The following is a 26,629-nucleotide window of genomic DNA, read 5'->3' as shown; positions in this document are numbered from 1 at the left end:
CAACAAGGCTCGCTTTCTTGACGCTCCCATCTCCCAGAGTGGCCTCTTCGGCGACACTGTCGAGGAGGTGAGACACTGGTCACTTCCTGTTTTGCTGCGCTGCGGTCTGGTTTGTGTTTTTAGCTCTCTGTATTTGTAGCTTTCAGGAGCTTGTTTTTCTTTAGAAATCTCTATCTAATTATTACTCTCTGCTGTTTAAAGTATTTAAAAACAGCTTTACTGCCAACAGACTTGTGAAATTATCCGTCACACTAATCTGACCGCTTACTTTACCCGTTAACCGTGAGTGCAGTGAGCTAGCTATTTTAGCTTGCCACTTGCGGCTTACATTTTATACACGTAACGTTACTCCATTCGCGCCTACTACCGCTCTCCTTTCTCTCTCGCTGATTGTTCGCTTTTATTTCAAAACCACGATCTGAAACGCGTTAGCATTCCGCTAACCGATTAGCTTGCAAATCGCGATTCCTTTTACGTCCTATTTACTCCGTTGTTCCTCCTCCCATCCCGCTCTTCAAGTGTTCATCAAGTAACAGTGGTAAGTTGGGTCCTTTCTACAAAAAACGGTGAGTAATGGCTTCTTCTCTTGCTGTTGTTGTGTGCACCACATGCCACATGTATAGTTTATCTATCTCTGTCGGCAGTGAGTCTTATACATGTGATAAATGCAAGGAAATAGCTAGGCTGACAGAGAAGATCACAGAACTAGAGACACACATCCAAACTTTAATGGAGGATGGTAAGAATGTGAGGGACTTAGATACGGCTTTGGATGTGACTAGCTCAGGGAGACATGCAAATTGTTCGGTTCCGGTAACAACGCCCGTGCAGCAGGGCAACTGGGTGACTGTGAGGCGGCATAGTCGCGGGTCAAAACACCGCTCTTCCGTTCCGATCAGAACATCAAACAGGTTCTCCCCACTCAGTGAAGCACCCACTGAGAAACCTGATGAAAGTGCTCTAGTAATTGGCGATTCTATTGTACGGAACTTGAAAATAGAGTCTCCAGCCAACATAGTCCAGTGTTTACCGGGAGCCAGAGCGCCTGACATCTTGGCAAATTTAAAAGTGCTGGCTAATGCTAAACGTAAATTCAGTAAGATTGTTATTCACGTTGGCACTAATGATGTTCGACTTCGCCAGTCGGAGATCACTAAAAATAATGTTAAAGAGGTGTGTGAACTTGCAAGTACGATGTCAGACACTGTAATATGCTCTGGTCCCCTCCCGGCTTACCGTGGTGACGAGATACACAGTAGACTGTGGTCACTCAATGGCTGGATGTCAAAGTGGTGCCCGCAAAATAACATAGGTTTCATAGACAATTGGACAAGTTTTTGGGGCAGACCTGACCTGTTTAAAAGAGATGGTCTTCATCCATCCGGATGTGGAGCATCTCTTCTGTCTAGAAATATGGCACATAGTCTTAGCGTTTGCACTTGACTAACTGGGGCCCAGGTCAGGAAGCAGACAGACTGGCTAAACCGACCGTCTGCTAGCCGCCTCACGTCACAGAAATCAGTTAATTCTCAGCACATAGAGACCCTTTCACCTAGATATCACACTATAGAGACTGTGTCTGTTCCCCGAGCTCGAAAATACAATAAACTTCCAAAGCAATTTAAGAGTCGCAATTTAATTGATGTTCAACAAATAAAAAATTTACATAATACTGAGAAACAAATGATAAAGCTTGGTTTATTAAATATCAGGTCACTTTCTACGAAAGCACTTTTTGTAAATGATATGATCACTGATCATAAGCTAGATGTGCTCTGTCTGACAGAAACCTGGCTAAAACCAGATGATTACATTATTTTAAATGAGTCTACCCCCCAAAATTACTGTTATAAACATGTGACACGTGTAAAAGGTAAGGGGGGAGGTGTTTGCACAATGTATAACAATATGTTCAGTGTTTCCCAGAGAACGGGCTTTAAGTATAACTCGTTTGAAGTAATGGTGCTCCATATAACATTATCCAAAGAAACAAGTATTAATGCTAAATCTCCTGTGAAGCTTGTACTAGCTACTGTATATAGGCCACCAGGGCACCATACAGACTTTATTAAAGAATTTGCTGATTTTCTATCCGAATTAGTGTTGGCCGCAGATAAAGTCTTAATAGTGGGTGATTTTAACATCCATGTTGATAATGAAAAAGATGCATTGGGATCAGCATTTATAGACATTCTGAACTCAATTGGGATTAGACAACACATGTCAGGACCTACTCATTGCCGAAATCATACTTTAGATTTAATATTGTCACACGGAATTGATGTAAATGGCGTTGAAATTCTGCATCAAAGTGATGATATCTCAGATCATTATCTAGTCTCGTGTATACTCCAGATAACTAAATCTGTAAAATTAATTCCTCGCTATAAGTACGGTAGAACCATTACTTCTACCACAAGAGACTGCTTTGTAAGTAATCTTCCTGATTTATCTGAATTCCTCAGCATATCCAATAGCTCAGAAAAACTTGATGATGCAACAGAAACTATTGACTCTCTTTTTTCTAGCACTTTAGATATAGTTGCTCCTCTGCGTTTAAGAAAGATTAAGGAAAACAGTCCGACGCCGTGGTATACTGAACACACTCGCGCACTGAAGAGAGCACGACGAAAAATGGAACGCAGCTGGAAGAAAACAAAACTAGAGGTTTTCCGTACAGCCTGGCGTGAATGTAACATATCCTATAGAAAAGCACTAAAATCTGCTAGATCAGACTATTTTTCATCTTTCTTAGAAGAAAACAAACATAACCCTAGGTATTTATTCAATACAGTGGCTAAATTAACGAAGAATAAAGCACCAACAGGCGTTGAATTTTCTCAACAGCACAGCAGTAACGACTTTATGAACTACTTTACTACCAAGATAGATAGTATTAGAGATAAAATTGTAACTATGCAGCCATCCGCTACAGTATCCCATCAGATATGCTATAGATCTCCTGAGGAAAAATTCCATGCATTTTCAACTATAGGAGAGGAAGAGCTGTGTAAACTTATTAAATCATCTAAACCGACAACATGTATGTTAGACCCTATTCCATCTAAGTTACTAAAAGAGGTGCTTCCAGAAGTCATGGATCCTCTTCTGAATATTAATAATTCGTCATTATCATTAGGATATGTCCCCAAAACCTTCAAACTGGCTGTTATTAAGCCTTTAATTAAAAAACCTCAACTTGATCCCAATGAATTAAACAATTACAGACCAATTTCCAATCTCCCTTTTCTGTCAAAGATACTAGTGTTCTTTCTTAGAGAAAAATGGTATCTGTGAGGATTTCCAGTCAGGTTTTAGACCGTATCATAGTACTGAGACTGCTCTTATTAGAGTTACTAATGACCTTCTCCTGTCTTCTGATCGTGGATGCATCTCTCTATTAGTGCTACTGGATCTTAGTGCTGCATTTGATACTATTGACCACAACATTCTTTTAAATAGACTTGAAAATTATGTTGGCATTAATGGTAGTGCACTGGCTTGGTTCAAATCGTACTTATCTGGCCGGCATCAATTCGTAGCAGTAAATGACGAGGTATCATATCAATCGCAAGTGCAGTATGGAGTACCTCAAGGCTCAGTATTAGGGCCATTACTTTTTACACTTTACATGTTACCCTTGGGAGATATCATCAGGAAACATGGTGTTAGCTTTCATTGTTACGCTGATGATACGCAGCTCTATATTTCTTCGCGGCCCGGTGAAACATACCAATTTGAAAAACTAACAGAATGCATAGTTGACATAAAAAATTGGATGGCGAGAAATTTCTTACTGCTAAATTCTGAAAAAACAGAGGTGTTAATTATTGGACCTAAAACCTCTACAAGTAATAACCTAAAACACAGTCTAATACTAGATGACTGCTCTGTAAATTCTTCATCATCAGTCAGGAACCTAGGCGTCCTATTCGATAGCAATCTTTCCTTCGAAAGCCACATTTCTAGCATTTGCAAAACCGCATTTTTTCATCTAAAAAATATATCTAAATTACGACCTATGCTCTCGATGTCAAATGCAGAAACGTTAATTCATACGTTCATGACCTCAAGATTAGATTATTGTAATGCTTTATTGGGTGGTTGTTCTGCACGCTTAATAAACAAACTCCAGCTGGTCCAAAATGCAGCAGCTAGAGTACTTACTAGAACCAGAAAGTATGACCATATTAGCCCGGTTCTGTCAACACTGCACTGGCTCCCTATCAAACATCGTATAGACTTTAAAATCTTGTTAATTACTTATAAAGCCCTGAATGGTTTAGCTACTCAGTACTTGAGCGAGCTCTTATCATATTATAGTCCCTCACGTCCGCTGCGCTCTCAATACTCCGGCAATTTGATAATACCTAGAATATCAAAATCAACTGCGGGCGGCAGGTCCTTTCCACATTTAGCGCCCAAACTCTGGAACAATTTACCTAACACTGTTCGGGAGGCAGACACAATCTGTCAGTTTAAATCTAGATTAAAGACCCATCTCTTTAACCTGGCCTACACTTAATACATTTCACAATCCAAATCCGTTAAAGGATTGTTAGGCTGCATTAATTAGGTCAATCCGGAACCAGGGACACTTCCTAAAACACCTGATGTACTAGTTGCATCAGAAGAAGAATGCCATCTATGCTAATATTAGTATCTTTCCTTCTTATTCCGAGGTCACCGTAGCCATCGATCATGTATCCAGATCAGACGGTCACTGCAGTCCCCCGGATCCAGTCTGTACCCATCAGCACCCAGAGATATCCTCTACAGCCCTGAATGTCAGCAGAGACCACATCAACTAGATGAGCCCCAGAGACAGAACATCAGTGAAGACCCCATCACCTAGACGGCCATCGACGCAAGACAGCGAAAACCAGATGAGTCCTCTCCAATCTGATTTTGTGGCAACTTGGAACTCTTGCATCTACATTAATATTAGTCTGTTTGTTTCTTATTCCCAGGTCACCATAGCCACCAGATCCAGTCCGTATCCAGATCAGATGGTCACTGCAGTCCCCCGGATCCAGTCCGTACCAAGAGGTGGATAAACACCTACAGCCGAATGTCAGCGGATACCGTGTCAACTAGATGAGCCCCAGAGACAGATCATCAGAAAGAACTCCTACCCTAAACGGCCACCGGCACAAGGCCACGGGAACCAGATGAGTCCTCCCCAATTTGACTTTGCTGCAATATGGAACTTTTGCACTTTTATTGACATTTTATTTTATTATTTTAATACTGTAAGGTTGCTTTGACACAGCTTGTATTGTAAAAAGCGCTGTATAAATAATCTTGACTTGACTTGACTTGACATTGGCCAGCAGTTCTCGGCAGTCCAGAAGCAGACGGAGGCGATCAAGCACATCTTGGCCCGCCGCGAACCTTCTATCCCGCCGCCGGTGGCTCAATCTCTGCCTGCTCGTCGCCGAGGGCGCCCCCCCGCGGCTCCCAAAGAAAAACCTAAACCTGCTCCATCCCCCGCCGAGCTCCATGAGGCAAGGCTGGCTCGACGTTGAGCGGGCCGTGGGAGAGGTGCGCCGCCCGCCTCTCAGGGACCAGCTAGGAACACACGCAAGAGATCTGCGAAGCCTTCCTGACACGGGCAACCCAGAGGTGAAGAAGATGGCTCTTCAGGCGACGAAACGTCTATGTCCCCGCTCCCGGTGGAGGGCCGGGAGTTGCTGTGTGCTCTGACGCTGCCGTCAGCCCACGGGTCGACGGTACCCAAAACCTCACAAAAAGAGCCAATTTTCTCACCTCTGGGGCCTCGGCCCCGTGTTCCCGTCTCGAGCGGCACACATCTGCCCTCTCGGTACCGGACTCGGAGCTGTATTTCGCCAGCGCGGGAACCAAAGAAGAAGGTAAGCACTGCCTCCCAGGACGTCATTCCTTCTGGACGCAGTCCCCTTCCCGTTCCCCCCTTAGGCTGCCCCACCACGGTCACGTCGGTCAACGTTCCCTTGATTCCCCTGGCGACGCGGCTGGGAGCCTGGCTTCAGCTTCCCAGCCCCTGGCGGTGGTTGATTCGGACGGTACGTCTCGGCTATGCAATTCAGTTCGCCGGGCGTCCGCCCAGGTACAGAGGCGTTCTTTACACTACTGTTCATTCGGACACACGTGCCGCTGTCCTGCGTGCGGAGGTCGAATGTGTAGAATGTATTCAGTAGAATGTGTGAGTCCACCCAACATGAATGGCACACACACACTTGGACAAAGTGATGACAGGACATCTTATCAGCTTCAGAGTCATCATGTGGCCAACACAACCAACAAGGACACTGACAACGCCACGCAGCCACAACAAGCACTGCTTATGGACACTTTCCTGGCTGAGCCCTGCTCACAGAGCTTATCACAGACAGACTGTGACGTACTACAACAGCTCCAAGACTCAACACCGAAGGATGACTTTCTGTTAAACAGTCAGGGAAGCCAGGACAACAACATATTCCAGCCACCGGAAACTCCAGAGCCAGAGCTCCATTCACCAGACACATTATCCCTCTCTCCAGCATCTCCACTTCTAAGCTTCTCACAGAAAATGGAGGAACTGGTATATGCTGGAACCAGACTCTCCCACTCTTTTGCTGCAAGTCCCCAGTTATCAACTAAAAAACGGCAGGCGCCACAACCACCAAAGCCTGTGGGCCCAGCTCACCCTCCTCCTCCTGTGAGAGCTCTCCGGCCGCTGCCACAACGCCAGGGCTCAAACCCTCCTGCATCTGCTGTGAGTGAACCAAAAACAACTGATAACAGCTCTCAGTGATATGTGTCGGGTTCCCGCTACGGTAACAGCAACAATCAGGAATGTTTACAAAACAAGCGGGAACCCAGTGTGACTGTAGCTTTCCCTATTTCTGTTTTAATATGTGATAGAAAGCCTAAGGCCCTTTCAAATCGTACAGTTCACACATCTAATCTGAGGCTTATTAGGCATCAAACTAAGATTGCTCTAGAGACAAAAAGTGATGCCATCAAGCTAGCATTTTTAAATGTTCGCTCACTAAAAAATAAATCACTTCTGATCAATGATTTTATAACCACAAACAACCTGGATTTTATGTTTTTAAATGAAACATGGTTAGAAGACAATTCCAGTGCAACAATCCTAAATGAAGCAGTTCCTTCTAATTTCACTTACATGAATGTCTGCAGAGCTGTTAAAAGAGGTGGTGGTGTAGCTGCCCTATTTAAAGAAGTCTATGAATGCAAACAAGTGTCATTTGGTCAGTACTTGTCTTTTGAATATCTAGGGATTTTACTGAAAGGTATTCCACACATTCTGTTTATCATTATTTACAGGCCCCCAAAATACTCTCCAGCCTCTGTTGAAGAGTTCACAGAACTGCTATCAATGGTTTGTTCAGAGTTTGACTGTTTTGCTATTGCAGGGGATTTTAATGTTCACATAGACAATGCAGAAAGCAAAACTACAAAAGAAATTATAACGGTTTTGAACACGTTTGACCTGATTCAGCATGTGCATGGGCCCACACACAATCGTGGACACACTCTTGATTTACTCATCAGTAAGGGTCTAAACATTTCATCCACTGTTATCAAGGATGTAGCACTATCTGATCACTTCTGTATTTTCTTTGATATATTGATCTCTGCTACCACTGAATCTAGATCAGTCTCTGTCAGGAAGAGATGCATTAACGATAACACGAGTGTTTTCTCCTGGAGTCCTTTAACTCAAAAGTTAAGAATGTCATTGATGACATCGCACCTGTGAAGGTCAGACAGATGACTGGCAAAAAATCACCGTGGAGAAAATCAACAGCAGTACAGAGTATGAAAAGACAATGCAGGAAAGCTGAGCGGATGTGGCGGAAGACAAAACTTGAAATTCACTATAGCATCTATAAAGACAGCCTTCATGCTTTCAATGTTGAACTAGGTAAAGCTAGACAAACATTCTTCTCGAACCTTATAAACAGCAACTTAAACAACACTCGCACTCTTTTTGCTACCGTTGAGAGACTAACAAACCCCCCTAGTCAGATCCCTAGTGAACTGCTCTCCGACAGAAAGTGCGATGAGTTTGCTTCCTTCTTTTCTGAGAAGATCAATAATATCAGAAAGACAATTAGCACACCCTCAAGTTATGCAGAGATCAGACAGTTTCGACCGCAATTTCAAAAAGAAGTCATTATGTCTACTTTTGAAGAAATCGATAGCAACATTTTGGAAGAAACAGTAAAGCACCTCAAATCGTCAACCTGCCACCTTGACACACTTCCCACATCTTTTTTCAAAAGTGTGCTTAGCTGTTTAGAAGCAGATCTTTTAGAAGTGGTGAACACCTCACTTCTTTCTGGGACTTTTCCAAACTCCCTGAAAACTGCAGCTGTTAAGCCCCTTCTGAAAAAGAAAAATCTTGATAACACCATACTGAGCAACTATAGACCAATTTCAAATCTTCCTTTCATAAGCAAGATTATTGAAAAGGTTGTTTTTAATCAGCTGAATCACTACATAAACTCAAATGGATACCTGGACCATTTCCAATCTGGCTTCAGACAACATCATAGCACAGAGACAGCGCTCATAAAGATAATAAATGATATTCGCCTAAATTCAGATTCTGGCAAAATATCAGTGCTGGTACTACTAGATCTCAGTGCTGCGTTCGACACTGTCGATCAAAACATTCTTTTAGATAGACTGGAAAACTGGGTCGGGCTTTCTGGGATGGTTCTAAATTGGTTCAGGTCATACTTAGAAGGGAGAGGTTATTACGTGAGTATAGGAGAACATAAGTCTAAGTGGACGTCCATGACATGCGGAGTCCCACAAGGCTCAATTCTAGCGCCGCTGTTATTCAGCCTGTATATGCTCCCATTAAGTCAAATAATGAGAAACAACCAAATTGCATATCACAGCTATGCAGATGATACCCAGATTTACCTAGCCTTATCACCAAATGAATACAGCCCCATTGACTCTCTCTGCCAATGCATTGATGAAATTAACAGTTGGATGTGCCAAAACTTTTTACAGTTAAACAGGGAGAAAACGGAAGTCATAGCATTTGGAAACAAAGATGAAGTTCATAAGGTAAATGCGTATCTTGACACTAGGGGTCAAAAAACAAAAAATCAAGTCAAGAATCTGGGTGTGATTCTGGAGTCAGACCTCAGTTTCAGTAGCCATGTCAAAGCAGTAACTAAATCAGCATACTACCATCTCAAAAACATTGCAAGAATTAGATGTTTTGTTTCCCGTCAAGATTTGGAGAAACTTGTTCATGCCTTTATCACCAGCAGGGTGGACTATTGTAATGGTCTCCTCACCGGCCTTCCCAAGAAGACCATTAGACAGCTGCAGCTCATACAGAATCCTCCCACTGCCAGCAGTATCTTTCCCTCAACCGGGACGCTCTGGCCCACAGCTGGCCTCCGGGGCTCAAGTACGCCTTTCCCCCAGTGAGCCTCCTTGCACTGGCACTGTGCAAGATCAGGGAGGACGAGGAGCAGGTTCTCCTGGTCGCCCCATACTGGCCTACCAGGACCTGGTTCCCAGAACTCATTTCCCTCGCGGCAGCCCCTCTCTGGAAAATCCCCTTGAGAAACTGCTCTTTGTTAATAATTGGAATCTTTTCTGGGAGCGCCCTAGGCTTTTCCGCGCTGATGGCCTGCACCCCAGCAGAGTCGGAGCAGAACTGCTGTCGGACAACATCTCCAGGACGCTGCGCTCCATTTGACTAGTAAGGAATTCTTCTAATAGTTGCAATGATGGCTTTTGTTATGCACATTTAAACGATAGTACTGGTGCTGTCCAATCTATAAAGACTGTGTCTGTTCCTCGAATAGTGAGGTCAAAACAAAAATTTAATGCAGGATCTAGAAAAAATCTAATCGTGATTAAACCAGAAAAATGCAAAATAAATGAACAAAAACAATTTTTAAAGCTTGGGCTCCTAAACATTAGATCACTCACACCCAAAGCACTTATTGTAAATGAAATAATCACAGATAATAGTTTTGATGTACTCTGCTTGACTGAAACTTGGCTAAAACCAAATGATTATATTGGTCTGAATGAGTCTACTCCACCAAACTACTGTTATAAGCATGAACCCCGTCAGATCGGTCGTGGCGGTGGTGTTGCAACAATTTATAGTGATATTTTCAATGTTACTCAGAAAACAGGGTACAGGTTTAATTCATTTGAAGTACTCCTACTTAATGTTACTCTGTCAGATATGCAAAATAAATCTCTCCTATCTCTTGCTCTGGCTACTGTGTATAGACCTCCAGGGCCGTATACAGATTTCCTAAAAGAATTTGCAGATTTCCTTTCTGACCTATTGGTTAATTTTGATAAAGCATTAATTGTTGGAGATTTTAACATTCATGTTGATAATACAAATGATGCGTTAGGACTTGCGTTTACTGACCTGTTAAACTCTTTTGGAGTCAAACAAAACGTCACTGGGCCCACTCATCGTTTTAATCATACACTAGATCTAATTATATCGCACGGACTTGATCTTACTGATATAGATATCGTACCTCAAAGCGATGATGTTACCGATCATTTCCTCGTATCATGCATGCTGCGTATCACTGATGTTAACTATATAGCTCCGCGCTATCGTCTGGGCAGAACTATTGTTCCTGCTACCAACGATAGGTTTACAAATAACCTGCCTGATTTATCTCAACTGCTCTGTGCACCCATAAATAAACATGAACTAGACATAATGACTAGTAACATAGGCACTATCTTCTCTAATACATTAGAAGCTGTTGCCCCAATCAAGCTAAAAAAGGTTAGAGAAAAACGTACTGCGCCATGGTACAACAGTAATACCCATTCTCTCAAAAAAGAAACTCGTAATCTTGAGCGTAAATGGAGAAAAACTAACTTAGAAGTTTTTAAAATTGCATGGAAAAACAGTATGTCCAGCTATAGATGGGCTTTAAAAGCTGCTAAAGCCGAGTATATCCAACTCATAGAAAAAAACCAAAACAATCCAAGGTTTTTATTTAGCACAGTGGCTAGATTAACAAATAACCAAACACCTCCTGACCTGAATATTCCTGCACAGTTTAATAGTAATGTCTTTATGAATTTCTTTACTGATAAAATAGACAACATTAGAAATACAATAACAAATATAGATACTACAGCAACTGATACTTCAACATTAGTCATTACACCGGAAGAAAAACTGCAGTGCTTTACAACTATAGAACAGAAAGAATTAAATAAACTTATCACCACATCTAAACCAACAACATGCCTATTAGATCCTGTACCCACTAAATTACTAAAAGAGTTGTTACCTGTAGCAGAAGTACCGCTTCTTAATATTGTTAACTCATCGTTATCTTTAGGTCACGTCCTAAAACCATTCAAACTAGCGGTTATTAAACCTCTTATTAAGAAACCACAACTAGACCCTAGTGAACTGGCAAATTACAGACCCATTTCTAATCTTCCATTTATGTCTAAAATTCTAGAAAAAGTTGTGTCTGCTCAATTGTGCTCCTTCTTGCAAAATAATATCTTTGAAGAATTTCAGTCAGGTTTCAGGCCCCATCATAGCACAGAAACTGCACTTGTCAAAATCACAAACGACTTGCTACTTGCGTCAGATCAAGGCTGCGTCTCATTGCTAGTTTTACTTGATCTTAGTGCTGCGTTCGACACTATAGATCATGACATACTCATAGATCGATTACAAAACTATACAGGTATTCAAGGGCAGGCTTTAAGATGGTTCAGATCATACCTGTCCGATCGCTATCACTTTGTTTATTTAAACGGGGAGTCATCGCAGTTATCACCAGTAAAGTATGGAGTGCCACAAGGATCTGTCCTAGGTCCTCTACTATTTTCAATTTACATGTTACCCCTTGGTAATATTATTAGGAAGTATGGGATTAGTTTCCATTGTTATGCTGATGATACTCAACTATATATTTCAACAAGACTAGATGAAACTTCTAACTTAGCAAAGTTAACAGAGTGTGTTAAAAATGTGAAAGACTGGATGACATTTACATTTACATTTACATTTATTCATTTAGCAGACGCTTTTATCCAAAGCGACTTACAATTGGGAATACAACAAATGATTCATCCTAAGGAGGCAGATCGACATAGGAAGTGCTCAAAAATACCATATGTCAGGCGTTGTTAGATGAGTACGGGCTAGAAAGGGAAGATCAGGAAAGAGAGGAGAAGAATTTTTTTTTTTTTTTTTTTTTCAGATAGTCAAATAGTGACGAAAAAGATGGGTTTTCAGCAGTCGCTTGAAGACAGTAATGGAGTCAGCGTTTCGGATGGGGGTGGGAAGATCATTCCACCAGGCAGGGACATTGAAGGAGAATGTTTTGGAAAGTGATTTCGTGCCTCTCTGTGGTGGTACAATAAGGTGTCTTTCACTAGAGGATCTCAGACTTCTGGAGGGAGTGTAGATGCGTAGTAGTGAATGGAGGTAGGCCGGTGATGAGCCGGTGGCTGTCCTATATGCCAGCATCAGTGTCTTGAATTTGATGCGTGCTGTAACCGGTAGCCAGTGCAGGGATATGAAGAGAGGTGTGACATGGGCCTTCTTGGGCTCATTGAAGACGAGCCGTGCTGCTGCATTCTGAATCATTTGTAGAGGCCTGATTGTACATGCTGGAAGACCAGCTAAAAGAGCATTGCAATAGTCCAGCCTGGAAATGACCAGGGCCTGGACGAGGAGTTGTGCAGCATGCTCTGTTAGGAAGGGCCTGATCTTTCTGATGTTGTGCAATGCAAACCTGCAGGATCGAGCAGTTTTAGCTATGTGTTCTTTAAAAGTCAATTGGTCATCAAAGATTACACCAAGATTTCTGGCTGAAGTCGATGGGGTAATTGTTGATGAACCTAACTGGATGGAGAAGTCATGAGAAGTCATGTTTATTATTTTCCACCAATAATTTTCTACTGTTAAATTCAGATAAGACTGAGATATTACTTATTGGACAAAAAAACAGTACACAGAATCTCTTAAACTGCAACTTGCAACTAGACGGATGTACTGTTATTTCCTCTACAGTCAAAAATCTGGGTGTTATATTAGACAGCAACCTGTCTTTGGAAAATCATATTTCCTATGTTACTAAAACAGCTTTCTTCCATCTTAGAAACATTGCAAAGCTACGGAACATGTTACCTGTTTCTGATGCAGAAAAGTTAGTCCATGCATTCATGACGTCTAGACTGGACTATTGTAATGCACTACTAGGTGGTTGTCCTGCTTCTTCAATAAATAAGCTACAGGTAGTCCAAAATGCAGCTGCTAGAGTCCTTACCAGATCAAGAAAATATGATCATATTACCCCAATTTTACAGTCTCTACACTGGTTACCTATTAGGTTCCGTATCACTTACAAAATACTACTTCTTACCTATAAGGCCCTTAATGGTTTAGCTCCTGCATACCTAACTAGTCTCCTACTACGCTACAAACCCTCACGCTCCCTAAGGTCGCAAAACTCTGGACTTTTAGTAGTACCTAGGATAGCAAAGTCGACTAAAGGAGGGAGAGCCTTTTCTCATTTGGCTCCCAAACTCTGGAATAGCCTTTTTGATAACGTTCGGGGTTCAGACACACTCTCTATGTTTAAATCTAGATTAAAGACTCATCTCTTTAGCCAAGCATTCACATAATGTATCTCATAACGTTGTACTTCAGTTACATCTGATCAAATGCACATTAATATTCTTCAGCTTGGGCTAAACACATCATTTTTGTTTGGTTGGAAGTTGGAACAGCAGCTACGCTAATTATTTCTCTGTTTCTGCCACGGGATTTCCATCCCGTGGTAACTAGGATTTACACAAGATTCAGTCTGGATTCAGAAGAAGAGATGATGCCGACCCCTCAGAGGACCGCAGATGATGCCAGCCTTAAAACAACATTCAGCACTACATAATTTTCCTACAAGTTTGATCACAGCACATAATCATCGCAATTAGTGTTCATCATCTGTTTGATTACACAGTTACTGATTTTAACATTTATATCATATGTACATCGACTTGACATACAGTATTCACCACTAAATATTAAAATTACTAAATATATTGTAGTAGCCTAAACTTTTGTACAGCGCTTTGCAACGATTCGTATTGTGAAAAGCGCTATACAAATAAGCTTGAATTGAATTGAATTGAATTGAAAGACCTTCTTTCTCAGGGGATGGGCACAATTTGGCACCTCACGTCAGACCTCGCCGGCCTTCCCCAGGCGGTGATAGACACAATCACTCAGTCCCGAGCCCCCTCTATGAGGCAGGCGTACGCACTGAGGTGGGGTCTGTTCGTCGGCTGGTGCTCCTCTCGAGGAGAGGACCGTCAGAAATGCTCGATTGCAGCCGTGCTTTCCTTCCTGCAGGAGAAGTTGGAGCGCAGGCTGTCCCCTTCAACGCTCAAAGTCTATGTTGCCGCTATTGCCGCACATCATGACGCAGTGGATGGATCATCCTTAGGTAAGCACCCGCTGGTCGTTAGGTTCCTAAGAGGCGCCAGGAGACTTAATCCTCCCAGACCGCGCCTCCTACCCTCTTGGGACCTCTCTGTCGCCATTCTAGGCCTGCAGGGAGCTCCCTTTGAGCCTCTAGTGTCAGTGGAGCTTAAATTCCTGTCTCTTAAGACAGCGCTCCTGACGGCTTTGGCTTCCATCAAGAGGGTAGGGGACCTTCAAGCCTTTTCTGTTGACAATTCGTGCCTAGAGTTCGGGCCCGGCGATTCTCACGTCATCCTGAGACCCCGGCCCGGTTATGTGCCCAAGGTTCCCACCACGCCTTTCCGCGATCAGGTGGTGAACCTGCAAGCTCTGCTCCTGGAGGAGGCAGACCCAGCTTCTGCGCTGCTGTGCCCAGTCCGGGCCTTGCGTATCTACGTAGACCGCACTCGGCACTTCAGACGCACCGAGCAGCTCTTTGTCTGCTTCGGAGGTCAGCAGAAAGGGAATGCTGTCTCCAAACAGGGGTTGGCTCATTGGGTGGTAGAGGCCATCTCCCTGTCTTACTTGTACCAGGGACAGCCATGCCCCTTGGGTGTGCATGCCCACTCCACTCGGAGTGTTGCATCCTCCTATGCTTTGGCGCACGGCGTCTCACTAGCAGATGTCTGTAGAGCTGCCGGCTGGGCGACACCTAATACCTTCGCCAGGTTTTACAACCTCCGCGTAGAGGCCGTCTCCTCCCGTGTCTTAACATAAACATCAGGTGGGCGGGAGGACGGCTGGTGTCGGCTTGCTGCGCCATTCCCCATATAGAGGGATCCGTGCGCTATTTCCCAGTAGGTTCCCCTACTGAACCCATGCCCCGCAGTCAGGGCTAGATGCGTAGTAGTTCTCACTGTGTTCCTGCCTGGGTCTCCTTTGCCCCGCAGGTAGTGGCTTATTATTTATTTTTCCAGCGGAGAAGACCGCTGTTTCCCTCGTATATCCCTAGCCTTATGGATATATTGAATTTTCTTATTTTCCACATGCATAAGAAATGTTCATGTGCTACGCCCCCCCCCAACCCGTGCTTCAGTCTTCTGGCATCCCTGTGGGACCCCTTATTGGCCCCTGGGGCGTTGGAAAGGTTACGTTACATATCTGCCTGCTGGCACGTCCGCCTGTCGGCACGTGGGTCTGTGCGTAGCGCGGCGTCTGGGCCGTGGCCTGTTCCAGAGGGTCTGTTCCCATGTAACGTCGGAGTGACTCGACTGAGGGGGAACGTCTAGGTTACGTAGGTAACCCTTGTTCCCTGAAGGAGGGAACGGAGACGTTAAATCCCCTGCCACGGCCCCGGCGTCGCGCTGACGCCGGCTCGTTCCGGCTCTTCAGCAAGAACCTGATGTGTGTGTTGCAGCCGCCATCTTATATACCCGTATGTACGGGGGAGTGGCTTGGCATGCAAATTCCACTCGCCAATTTTCATTGGCCTGTTGTATAAGGCTCAGAGTAGGGTTGTGACGATGAGGAAATTTCCCCACCGGTTAATCGGCATGTGACAACACCGGTAATACCGGTATCACCGTGGGGGTCGGGGTTTCCACTTTTCCTCTTTTTTTCTGCTTTTAAATAGCTTATAAATGCGTGCGTATTATACTTTCACTTTCAGTTTTGTGGGAATTGGCAATTCGGCGTCAATTGTTTGAAAGGACGACAACGAAACTACAAAAAAAAAAAAACTTTGAACCCAAAATATTGCCAAACAGGTGCTTTTGCATTGCTTTTTGACACTAAATCGTCCGCCAATCTCTTTCTGTAAATTCGACTCTCGTTGTGAGGTTTTATTAACAAATTTCAGGAGGAGCTCGCACAGATAATTAACACAGCAATTCACCATCAGCAATCACACTCCCTATCCAAGCACTACAAGAAAATCCCTTTAAATAGCCAAGCAGTCTTACCTTCATTATCTCTTGTTTTCAGCATCCCTCCACCCCCCTCACCTTCAGCTCGGGGGAGCGCTTATTGGGTTCGGGCCGAATGCCGAGCTCGGACCCCTCTCCCTGAGCAGGGGGAGTGCCCCGGGCTCGGGAATGATTACCGAGCTCGGAGCCCTCTCCCGGACAGCACGCCAAACACGCTTAACTTTTACGCTGTTTATTATATGTAAGCGCGAACTCATGAACTCCTCACGTGATAAATGAAATATGAGGCATTGTAGCTATGTTCAGTTTTTAATTATAGTGCATGCTCTCGTCTTAAGTAAATTATTTAGAATGATATTTTCCATTCAGTTCAAATAAATATTTAGTAAAAAAACGAATACTTAAAAAAAAAAAATGTGGAGACGGTGTCACGGTGGAAAAGTGATGTCACCGGTGTTGCGTCTTAAAACCGGTAACACCGTCAATACCGTCTGTCGTGGCAAGCCTAGCTCAGAGGTGATTGGACTCTCGGGCAGTTCCCATGTAAAGTCTCCGTTCCCTCCTTCAGGGAACGAGGGTTACCTACGTAACCTAGACGATTCTCACTGTTGTTGAGATTCATACACTGATTCTGGGTCTCTATACATCGAAATATCATAACACTTCAGGTTTTGTTGCAGTATTATTACTTAGAATGTTTTTCCCCATAGTGATTCTAAAAAAAAAATGCTCATTAAGGTGTTATAAACAATGAACCAAGCTAACTGTGAGGTGAATTACAACATTCATCTTAATTTGAAGCATACTAATAGTAATATTAATACATAAAATAAAGGTACAAGACTATGTACTTACTGAAGGAAAGAACTGAAGCATTGCGGAAGACAATCAAATAAAATGATTTAGAAATATAAAACTATTCATGTAAAGTTGCCGATTGAATTTATAAACAATATATTTTAAGTTTATTGCATAATTATTTTTACGTTTACCATTGTGATTACGTTATTTATGGTGCTTCATGGAAGTGGAAGCTAAAAATCTCTATTGGCATTTTGCACACTGGAATCTTCTGTACAGAATCATTGGTAATGTAGATTTTACCATGAATTCAGCTCCTTTATACTTAATTATTTTAAAAATACGTTAAATTAATATGAACATATGACTTTAACACAAGCACATTCAATCTATTAACAACCTCGGGCTATCCAATCTATTAAAGGTTGTATCAGCGATTTCTAGCCTAAAACATAAAGTGGCAAATTCAGCTGACCTTTCATCACGATCTGCTCGCTGCCTGCCCCATAAATTGTCTGTGAAAAAACCGCGTCTCTCTGGTCAGCCTAGGGTCCGAGATATGCCAAAAAAACAATCGGCACTACCAACCTTTCCACACAAAAACAAACAGTGTTCCAACCAATCAGCGTCAGGGGTTTGGTGTTATGGACTTTCGCTCCGCCTCCCTCACGTCCCAGCACCAGTAGGAAAGTCCACAACACCAAACCCCTGACGCTGATTGGTTGGAACACTGTTTGTTTGCCGATTGTTTTTTTGGCATATCTCGGACCCTAGGCTGACCAGAGAGACGCGGTTTTTTCACAGACAATTTATGGGGCAAGCAGCGAGCGGATCGTGAAGAAAGGTCAGCTAAATTGACACTTTATGTTTTAGGCTAGAAATCGCTGATACAACCTTTAACAGGGCTGTCATTAAAAATGTATCGGTTATTGTTAAAAATCATTTTCCCTATGGAGTTTTTACTTCTAGAACCTGACCGTTGCACTCTACAGAGCTTCAACACACAATTATGTGAAATGAATAACTTCTGTTATATAATAAAATTTAAAACATAGTAAAAATAATAAAACTAACAATGTTTAAGTTCTGAATAGTGTAAGAAATTCAGACATCTACATGCTGATTGTATCATCCCTAATAGGTAGCTAACATCATCTACATTTTCTGTTGGCCTGTTTTTTGTTTGTTTGTTGTTGTTTGTTTTTTGTTGTTGTTGTTTTTTGCTATAATAAATGGGCTTTGTAAACACAGTTACAGTGACCAAAGGAAAAAGTTAAAGAAGTTAGGGGCCAAGAGCACCAGTGGTGCATAACAATACCTCACAATTATATTTATGACTGGATTTTCATTGACTAGTTAGCACTAATAATTCTAATTTGATACCTTAAACATTCAACCTAATATATATGTATTGATTAGGCTCTGTGTTCTTTTCTGTTTCAATGATTTACTTACCATTTAAACGAGAGAAAACAGAATCTAGGGATAAAGAAGAACAAAAACATTTTAGTCAAAACTAACACAAGCTTTAAGATGTAACAGGATTAAATATTCTATTATTATTTAATTATTATTATTATATTCAACTGTTTGTTGTTAAGCTATTATTAATAATCATCAGATGTCTTGTTTTTGTTTTTAAATTGAACAATAACACCAGTTAATGCACATCAGCAAAAAAAAAAAAAAAAAAAAAAAAAAAAAGAAAACATTTGGACACTAAAGATACATTGAAAAATGTCATTACCATAGTTAAATTACGTTAAATGTGGTTTGAAATGTTAAAACAATAGATGCGGTGTTGAAAATATAGTGTATTATCATATCATGTATCATGTATAACACCTGTTTTAATTGTGCTTTAAGTGCTGAATAGGGATGCTCATATTGACCGTTTAACCGTTAACCGACAGTAAGAATTTTAACCGATTATTACTATCAGTTAAACGGTTTAAAAGGTATTTTTTCTATTCTTCTTTTTTCTTTTTTTACGTTTGCTGCATGGTGAAAGAAATAATGCTATTTGTAAGTTATCTGTTTACTCACGTGTCGACACGTGCACTGTGGCTGTACACAGACATATTTCGCTTCACCTTTACTTAGTAAACTGATGTAGTATATGCAACTCAATGGCAAGAGGCGATATTGGATTATTAGAGAGTGAATCCGTGAGTGAATGTGCGCAACAGGCGCTCCCGTTACAATCACTGGAAAGCTGTCACTCATCCTAGAGTAGTTCATCGCAATCTCATAAAGTTATTAAAAAGTAATAAAATAACCTTTACACTGCACAAGTAATCTCTTATTTATATAATGCCAACACTTTCTTTGTTTTAATAGAGTTCGCGAAAGTGTAGAAATCAGTAAAACTGAAACCGGCACTTTGGTTGGTGAGTGGATTGTAACATAGCCTCCTCTGATTGGCCACTGATCATCAAATCAACATACATGTCTGTGATTGGCTATTGCTGAACGCTGTAAAACACGCGCTTCTCCACACGCATATGACAGTGGATGGAAGTCCCGAACCGCAAATTGAAAGGGTTTATGTGATGGTGTTTTTTTTCGCGGATCTAAGAGTTAACAGGCAGCGGTCCTGCCTATCCGTACAGCATGTGGACATGTTAAAAACTAGGCACACTGAGGTATTGGCTGGCCTGCTAATGCTATATATTTTTATGTCCGACGAGAAGAATAAGACCGGTACAGTTCTTCAAAGCGCATAAAAGGATTCAGTGTGTTTTAGTTTTGTCATTTTAATTAGGTAGTTATTTAATTTATACATATTTAGTGTAGGCCTATTTATATTATTATTATTTTTTCATTCAGATTTTCTCTGTTCTCAGAACCGCTGCTGATGCGTGATAATTTAAGTATATGTCAATAGAGTTTTTGTTGTTGCTCTGTATGCTGCTGTTTGCACGTTAAAATAAAACATTTGCTTGTATTTTTAATGTATCATCACAGATAGGCTACTTGTGCATTCTATTTTTATTTTAAACTAATTTATTATTCAAATATTATCAGTTAACGGTTAATGTTCGGATAACGAGCAGCGGTTGTCGGTCAGGGAAATTAACCGAAATGAGCATCCCTAGTGCTGAAACAACTTTTTGGGCCACTACACAGCCTTACTTACATAACAAACTCTGACAATATTTACTTGCTTTATGGCAAAGTCTGTACGATTTTATAACTTTTATACTAATATAAGGGTTAAAAATTGTTAGTCATCTATTCACTTACGCTTTTCCAAAGTAAACTGAGTTGACAACACACATCTCTTCTGACTGTAAACTCTACATGCGTATTCTCCTGCATCTTCTTCTTTCAGATTGTCCAGACGAAGGGAGAAGTTTCCATGTTGAATCTGATCATCAGTAATGAAATGAGCTCTATCCTGATAATCCTCCTGCGGCGGCTGACTCTTGTCATCTGGATACCGATGAACCAGAGTCTTAGTGTCTTTTCTTCTCCATTCCACCTTCAGATCCTCCATTTGTAAAGGTTTCACTCTATAAAAGTTCAGAACCACTGAAGATCTCAGGCGACCATATGTATCTTGAGAATATGACACAGTGAACCCTGAAAATAAAAAAAGAGTTGTAAGAGTTGTAATGAGAATTTTATTGATGCTGATAAATGTATGTACATAAATACACTCATAAAAAAATAAATTAATTAATATTGAATCAAATACACAGAGCAGCGTCAGTGTTGTAGTTAATAATTAAGGTGGCTTGAGAAATCCAACTTACTGAAATGATATTTAAACTTACAGTTATTATTATTAGGGGCCAAGCACCGAAGGAGCGTAGGCACCTATTGTATCCGTTCTGTTTCCTATTATTATTATTATTCTTCCGCCGCAAGTCTATGGCAGCCAGTAGAACTCTCTAGCGCCACCACTTGTCCAAACTTTCACTTTCTTTTTGCTTATAAATTTTGAACCGTAAGCCATAAAATTCATAAAATCCCTGGGTCATGCCGAGTCGAATGAATACCAATTTTTAAAAATTTTAAGGTTTAGTTTTTTTTTCTATAATTAATTGTTTGTAAAACCTACTTTTTCGAACTCGCCCTAGACAGTTTTTCTGATTTTCACCAAAATTGGCTCAGATCATCTTCAGACCATGCTGGCAAAAAGTTATGGAATTAAAGTTGATTGGACAAACCGTTCTCGAATAATGCGCTAATTAATTCTACGAAAAGCAAGCAAAAATGTAAGTGAGGCCATATCTCCGCAACGCTTTGGAATATTGAAACCAAACTTGGTGTGTGTTATAACAAGCATGACCTGAGGCGACCTGCAGTGTTTCATCACAGTGCCACCTAGTGGTCAGGAGATATGAAAAATGGCTATTTTTGCTTATAACTTCTTAGTGATTTGGCCAAAAATCTTGAAACTCGTCCCATTAGATTCAGAGGAGCATGCCGAGTCAAACCTTACCCAATTTTCCCATGTCAGCCATTTTGGGTGTCGGCCATTTTGAATTTAGCTTTAAAATGCTGTATCTTGAGAACGGATTAACGTATCGTCTCAACAATAATTACAAAAATGTTCGGCACCATGCCCTGAATGTACATAAAAATTTTGGGTTATAGCGAAATTTCGAAAAATGCTAATAACTTCTAAAAAAATGGCTTATTGTAATAAAAGTGATCTCAAAATATTCCTTGGGTCAGGCCGAGAACATTGATACCAATTATGCCAAAATTGGCCTAACTTCCCGTTCGCCATTTTGATTAATGTCTTGACAAACTTTTTTATCTAGTTCTATAATTATTAATAAAAATCCATCAACACTGAAGATAATAACAGATGCACCTTCAACTGCATTAGAAACTGTGGCTATATGTTTAGTTTTTCTGAGAACAACAATGACCCGACATGAGCTGCAGCCCTGATAACAAGATGTATGTATTTAAATAGGAATTGTGTAATTTTTCCTCTATTGGCAACACCAATGGGCATTGCAAAACAATAACTGTTTTCAAATATGTTTTTTCAAATACTATTGTTGCTCTCAGTGTCGCTGCTCATAAAAGAGTCTCTCACAAACTGTCTCATCAAGATCCAGGACAGACTGCTTCATGATCATAACTCTATGAATTATCACACGTTGTCACTGCATTATAACTGAATTACTGTCTGTGATTTTACAGCTCAGATACTTCAGAGGGAATGAATTTAAACTGAATTTACCACAACAGAAAAAGATTAACTGAACTTGGACTTAAAATGGAGGAATTTACTGACCTACAATTCAAAGAAATTCAACACAGGTAATAGATTCTAGAAAATCCATCCATCCATAATTTTAAATCTGATTCGGTTCAGGTACTGAATTGGAATTTAAATTTTGGCATTATCAATTCAATTCTCAATGGTACACAACTTTACTGCTTATATACTGCATTGTTTTGTATTGTGCTAAATTTATGTATAGTCACTTGCCTTTCAGATTCTATTACACAAACGTAAGCAGCCTTTAAGTTGCCGTTTATTTTTTATTGTTTGTTTTGTTTTTCACTGGAACCCATTTTAAACTAGAATTGACTCAAACACCACAATGATTAATATGTTTGTACTGGAATCATCCAACAGACTGAACTATATGACAGTGATGTAAAAAAAAATCATAATTTTTCAAACTTCTTAAAACTATTTGTTCAGCCTCGCCACATCATCTAGTCACATCCTAAAAGCAATTTCTCATTCTTTTGAACAAATTGCCAGTGCTTAGTCATTCATGTAATTTATTATGCAGAATTGTCTGCTGTTTAATATGTTATCAAGTGCTTACATGCCTGATGACCAAAATATATTCGATACTGATTAGTCTTACCACCCAAAACTAAATTGTTGAACTAGCTGTCATATAAGCATATGTTCTATACATATCAATAGGCCATTATTTTATTTTTATTTATTTATTTATTTGGATTTGTCCTGACGTGATGAATTGTGCAGGTGAATCTTGGATTTCACTAATTATAGGGTCATGTAAAGTCTTAGATGTACCAATGATCAACCAGTTTAAAGGTACATCTCATTAATATAGCAAGAGTATTGACAAAGCACAGTGTTACAATAATAAAATAACACGGAAACAAACACGGTTGACAGCCAGGAAGAAGAGGAGTAAAGACATGTATAAGGATATATAATCTTTGTAGTCTCTTGCAGTATCACACAAAAGATGATATTTTGAGGAATGTGGATAACAGTAAATAAAATATTATGGAAGTAACTGGGGACCAGCAACTTTTGATTACCCACATTTTTTTTTAAATAAGTTTTATATTCAACATGTTTTATGCTTAAAAAAAACCTCAAGAGAGAGTAAATGATGGCAGAATTGTTATTTTTGGGTGATGATACACTAATGAAATAAAACACAAAGGAAAAATCACTCACTGCTCTTAACTGAAGAACTTTAATACAGTTGCTTTAATAAGAGTCAATGTATAAATTATGTGTATAGTGTTTTATTTTATATTTGTTCATTTCATTTCTTAAATGCCACTGATAGATACACCTACTGTGCCTGTAAATTAAAGCAATTATTTGTATACTATGTGTATTGGTAAGGTTTTTTTTTTTTTTTTTTTTTTTTACTTCGCCCACTTTGGCCTAAATATCTGCCATTCTTTTTGTTTTATGTTGTTACCATGTAAGGCTTTGGTTTTAAAATAGTGAAAGTAGATTGGTTTTGCTGCTCAGCTCTTGTAAAACAGTAAAACCAACCTGACAAGGAATCGTGATTAAATCGTGATATTTCTGAAAAAATCATGAGCTGATATCGTTGCCATATCGTCACCCCTACTTGCACTCTTCTCTGTTTTCTCTTAATCTTCAAGTAAACTACAGAAAATAAGAATATTTGTACCGTTTTGATATCTGCAGTAGATCAGACAGCAGAGCAGAATTGCAGATCCAGACGCAGAAGCACATAGAATCAACACCATTATGTGTAAAACTGAGAAACCTGAAAAACAAAGACATTATACTGATTACAAGTGTTATGGGGTTTTCCTGTATGCTGCCCTAGAAAGTAAACCTTGTTTATTTGCGCAAATATGTATATTTTCTCTCTTGCCCACCACTGCCCCCACCGTCATTTAGATTTTTTATAGTGATAAAAATAATTTGGTTTAGTTAGAAATTATTGTGGCTATGATTAAGTCAGTACTTTCTCAATAGCTGATGTGCAACTGCTAAACAAGCTGGCATTAAACAGTGAAGATGGAGGAATGACTTGTGGAAAGTTGGCAACAGCATGACTCCTCATATAATGTGTCAAAAACCATACAAATAAAGAGAAATTCTAATGGGAAAGACCTAATCAATTAGGATTTAAAAACTCCCTGAAGGGCTATCTTACATACAGGTTTACTGTGGGTCCTTATAAAGTCTTAAATATAGTTGTATCAATTTAGAGGCAACCCCTTTCCTTAAACCTACCCCTCACAGAAACATCTGCAAAACACTAGATTTAAGTAAAAACATGTTTTGGCCAATTTATAAGCTTTTTTTAAACAAGTGGGGACAAGTAAAATGCCTCACTAGTGGGTTGTCAAAGTATTTCACAATGCCCTCAGGACATTTGGACATTTGGGTTTGTTAGGACAGAACAATATTTGGCTGAGATACAAAATTCACAAATTTGAAAATCTGGAATCTGAAGGTGAAGAAGAAAATTGCCTTTAAATGAAGTTCTTAGCAAGGCATATTACTAATCAAAAAATAAGTTTTAAAATATATATTTTGTTAAATATCCTAATGGAACATGGTCTTTACTTAATGTCCTAATTAATTTTGTCATAGAAGAAAAATCAATCATTTTACTTTATTTTGCTGGCTATTTCTACAACTATACCCGTGTGACTTATGTCTGGTTTTGTGTTTCACAACAATCCTGCATTTAAGGCATTAGTTATAGGATTTTCTGATATTAAATCAGTTTCAAAGTACTGTAAACTAAACATGAATAAACAAAAAAAAAAGTAATTTGTTACTTTAGGTCCCAATTATAATGTGTTTATTTATTTATTCATTAGGACTCACCGAGTTGCTCCAGTTCTACAGTTGTATTGGCTGAAAGTCCTCCAGCAAACACCTCACACATATAAACTCCTTTATCCTCAGTTCTGACACTCTTCAGTCTGAGAGAGAAGTTTCCTTTGGGGGTTTCATCAGTGAAGAACTCAACTCTGTCTCTGTATCGCTCATTGGATGAATCTGGTAAAGTCGCATTGTTTTGGAAGAGCAGAACCTGAATATTTTCATCTGTTTTCTTCCATGTAACTTCAATGTGTTCAGGTTGGATGTGAGAGTCTACAGAGCAGTTCAGAGTGATGTCTTCACCCACAGACGCAGATATGGACTGATCTGATCCTGATACTAGCAAACGTACTGAAAGAATAACAACAAAACTGAAATATGAGCATAAAATGTTCTAATAAAACTCTATAATATCGCCCTGCTTCAACTAGTTGGGTTTTTACTCACCAACATCTTTTATTTCAACCACAGTTTCTCCAGACTCTTCATGACTCTGAACTGTACATGTGTATTGTCCCTCATCTTCAGCTTTCAGATTGTCCAGACGGAGGGAGAAGTTTCCTCGTTGAATATCTTCAGTAAAGAAATTAGCTCTATCCTGATAATCCTGCTGCTGTACTTCTGTATGACTCTCACCATCTTGAAACAGATGAACTAAAGTATCTGAGTCTGTTCTTCTCCATGCCACCTCCAGATCCTCCACTGGTAAAGGTTTATCAACAGAACAGGGCAAAACCACTGAAGATCCCAGAGGAGCAACCAGAGGACCAGAGGGACCTTTTACAATCAAACCTGAGACATAAAAATAAAGCTTGTTTAGTAGTTTATCAAAGCATAAATGTATACATACTAACACAGAGCATCATTACTGACATGCACAAGTATTTCTGTACACTAGGTGCAATCAGGGATATTGCTAGGGCATGATCCCAGATGTTTCATATCTTTATAGACATTTTTACCACAAAGCCTAAAAAAAATAAACTTGGAGGGGTCCCGTGGTTTTTCAAAAAAAAAAAAAAAACTTTAATACTTGAAAATTAAATGAAAAATGTTGATTGCTGTAATAAATTTAGACCTGCTCATGTCACATATTTCTTTTTCTGTATTTTTAGAGAGTTGTGCATTATATCACGCACGATTATGTTGAGTTTATGAACACAATGGCCAATCAGAGGTGTTCAGATTAGTCATCGCTGAAACACCAGAGTTTTGATTATGGCGAGTGCGTGCTAAATTAATTCTTACTGAAACTGGCTAATTTTCTTATCACAAGCAACAAAGTGCAGATAAGTAAGAGATTAATTCATCATTTATCATTCATTTATCATTTATGGACAGTTTCACTAATTATATTGAGAATTTTGAGTGCTTAAACTCTGTCTAGAC

At 40.2% G+C, this 26,629-nt stretch overlaps 2 protein-coding genes across 2 annotated transcripts in view; one reads left to right on the top strand and one right to left on the bottom strand.

Annotated features, from left to right (window-relative positions):
• Positions 1 to 26,629, bottom strand: part of LOC141334223 (uncharacterized) — a 93,015-nt gene that overhangs the window by 47,877 nt on the left and 18,509 nt on the right. Inside the window, exons 2-4 of the mRNA XM_073839320.1 lie at positions 25,688 to 26,032; positions 25,244 to 25,591; positions 24,066 to 24,164 (exon numbers count right to left, since the gene is read on the bottom strand). Of these exons, the coding sequence (XP_073695421.1) occupies positions 24,066 to 24,164; positions 25,244 to 25,591; positions 25,688 to 26,032 (792 nt within the window). The remainder of the gene's footprint in view (positions 1 to 24,065; positions 24,165 to 25,243; positions 25,592 to 25,687; positions 26,033 to 26,629) is intronic.
• LOC141341594 (uncharacterized) lies at positions 5,503 to 13,668 on the top strand. Its single transcript, XM_073846418.1, has 3 exons — positions 5,503 to 5,625; positions 9,929 to 12,024; positions 12,930 to 13,668. Exons 1-3 carry the CDS (start codon positions 5,503 to 5,505, stop codon positions 13,666 to 13,668), a joined length of 2,958 nt encoding a protein of 985 aa, XP_073702519.1.

Source organism: Garra rufa, chromosome 1 (genome assembly GCF_049309525.1).
Source record: "Garra rufa chromosome 1, GarRuf1.0, whole genome shotgun sequence".
Lineage (NCBI taxonomy): Eukaryota > Metazoa > Chordata > Actinopteri > Cypriniformes > Cyprinidae > Garra > Garra rufa.
The sequence above is the reverse complement of the archived record's forward strand: the minus strand, read 5'-3'. Positions and strand labels throughout refer to the sequence as shown.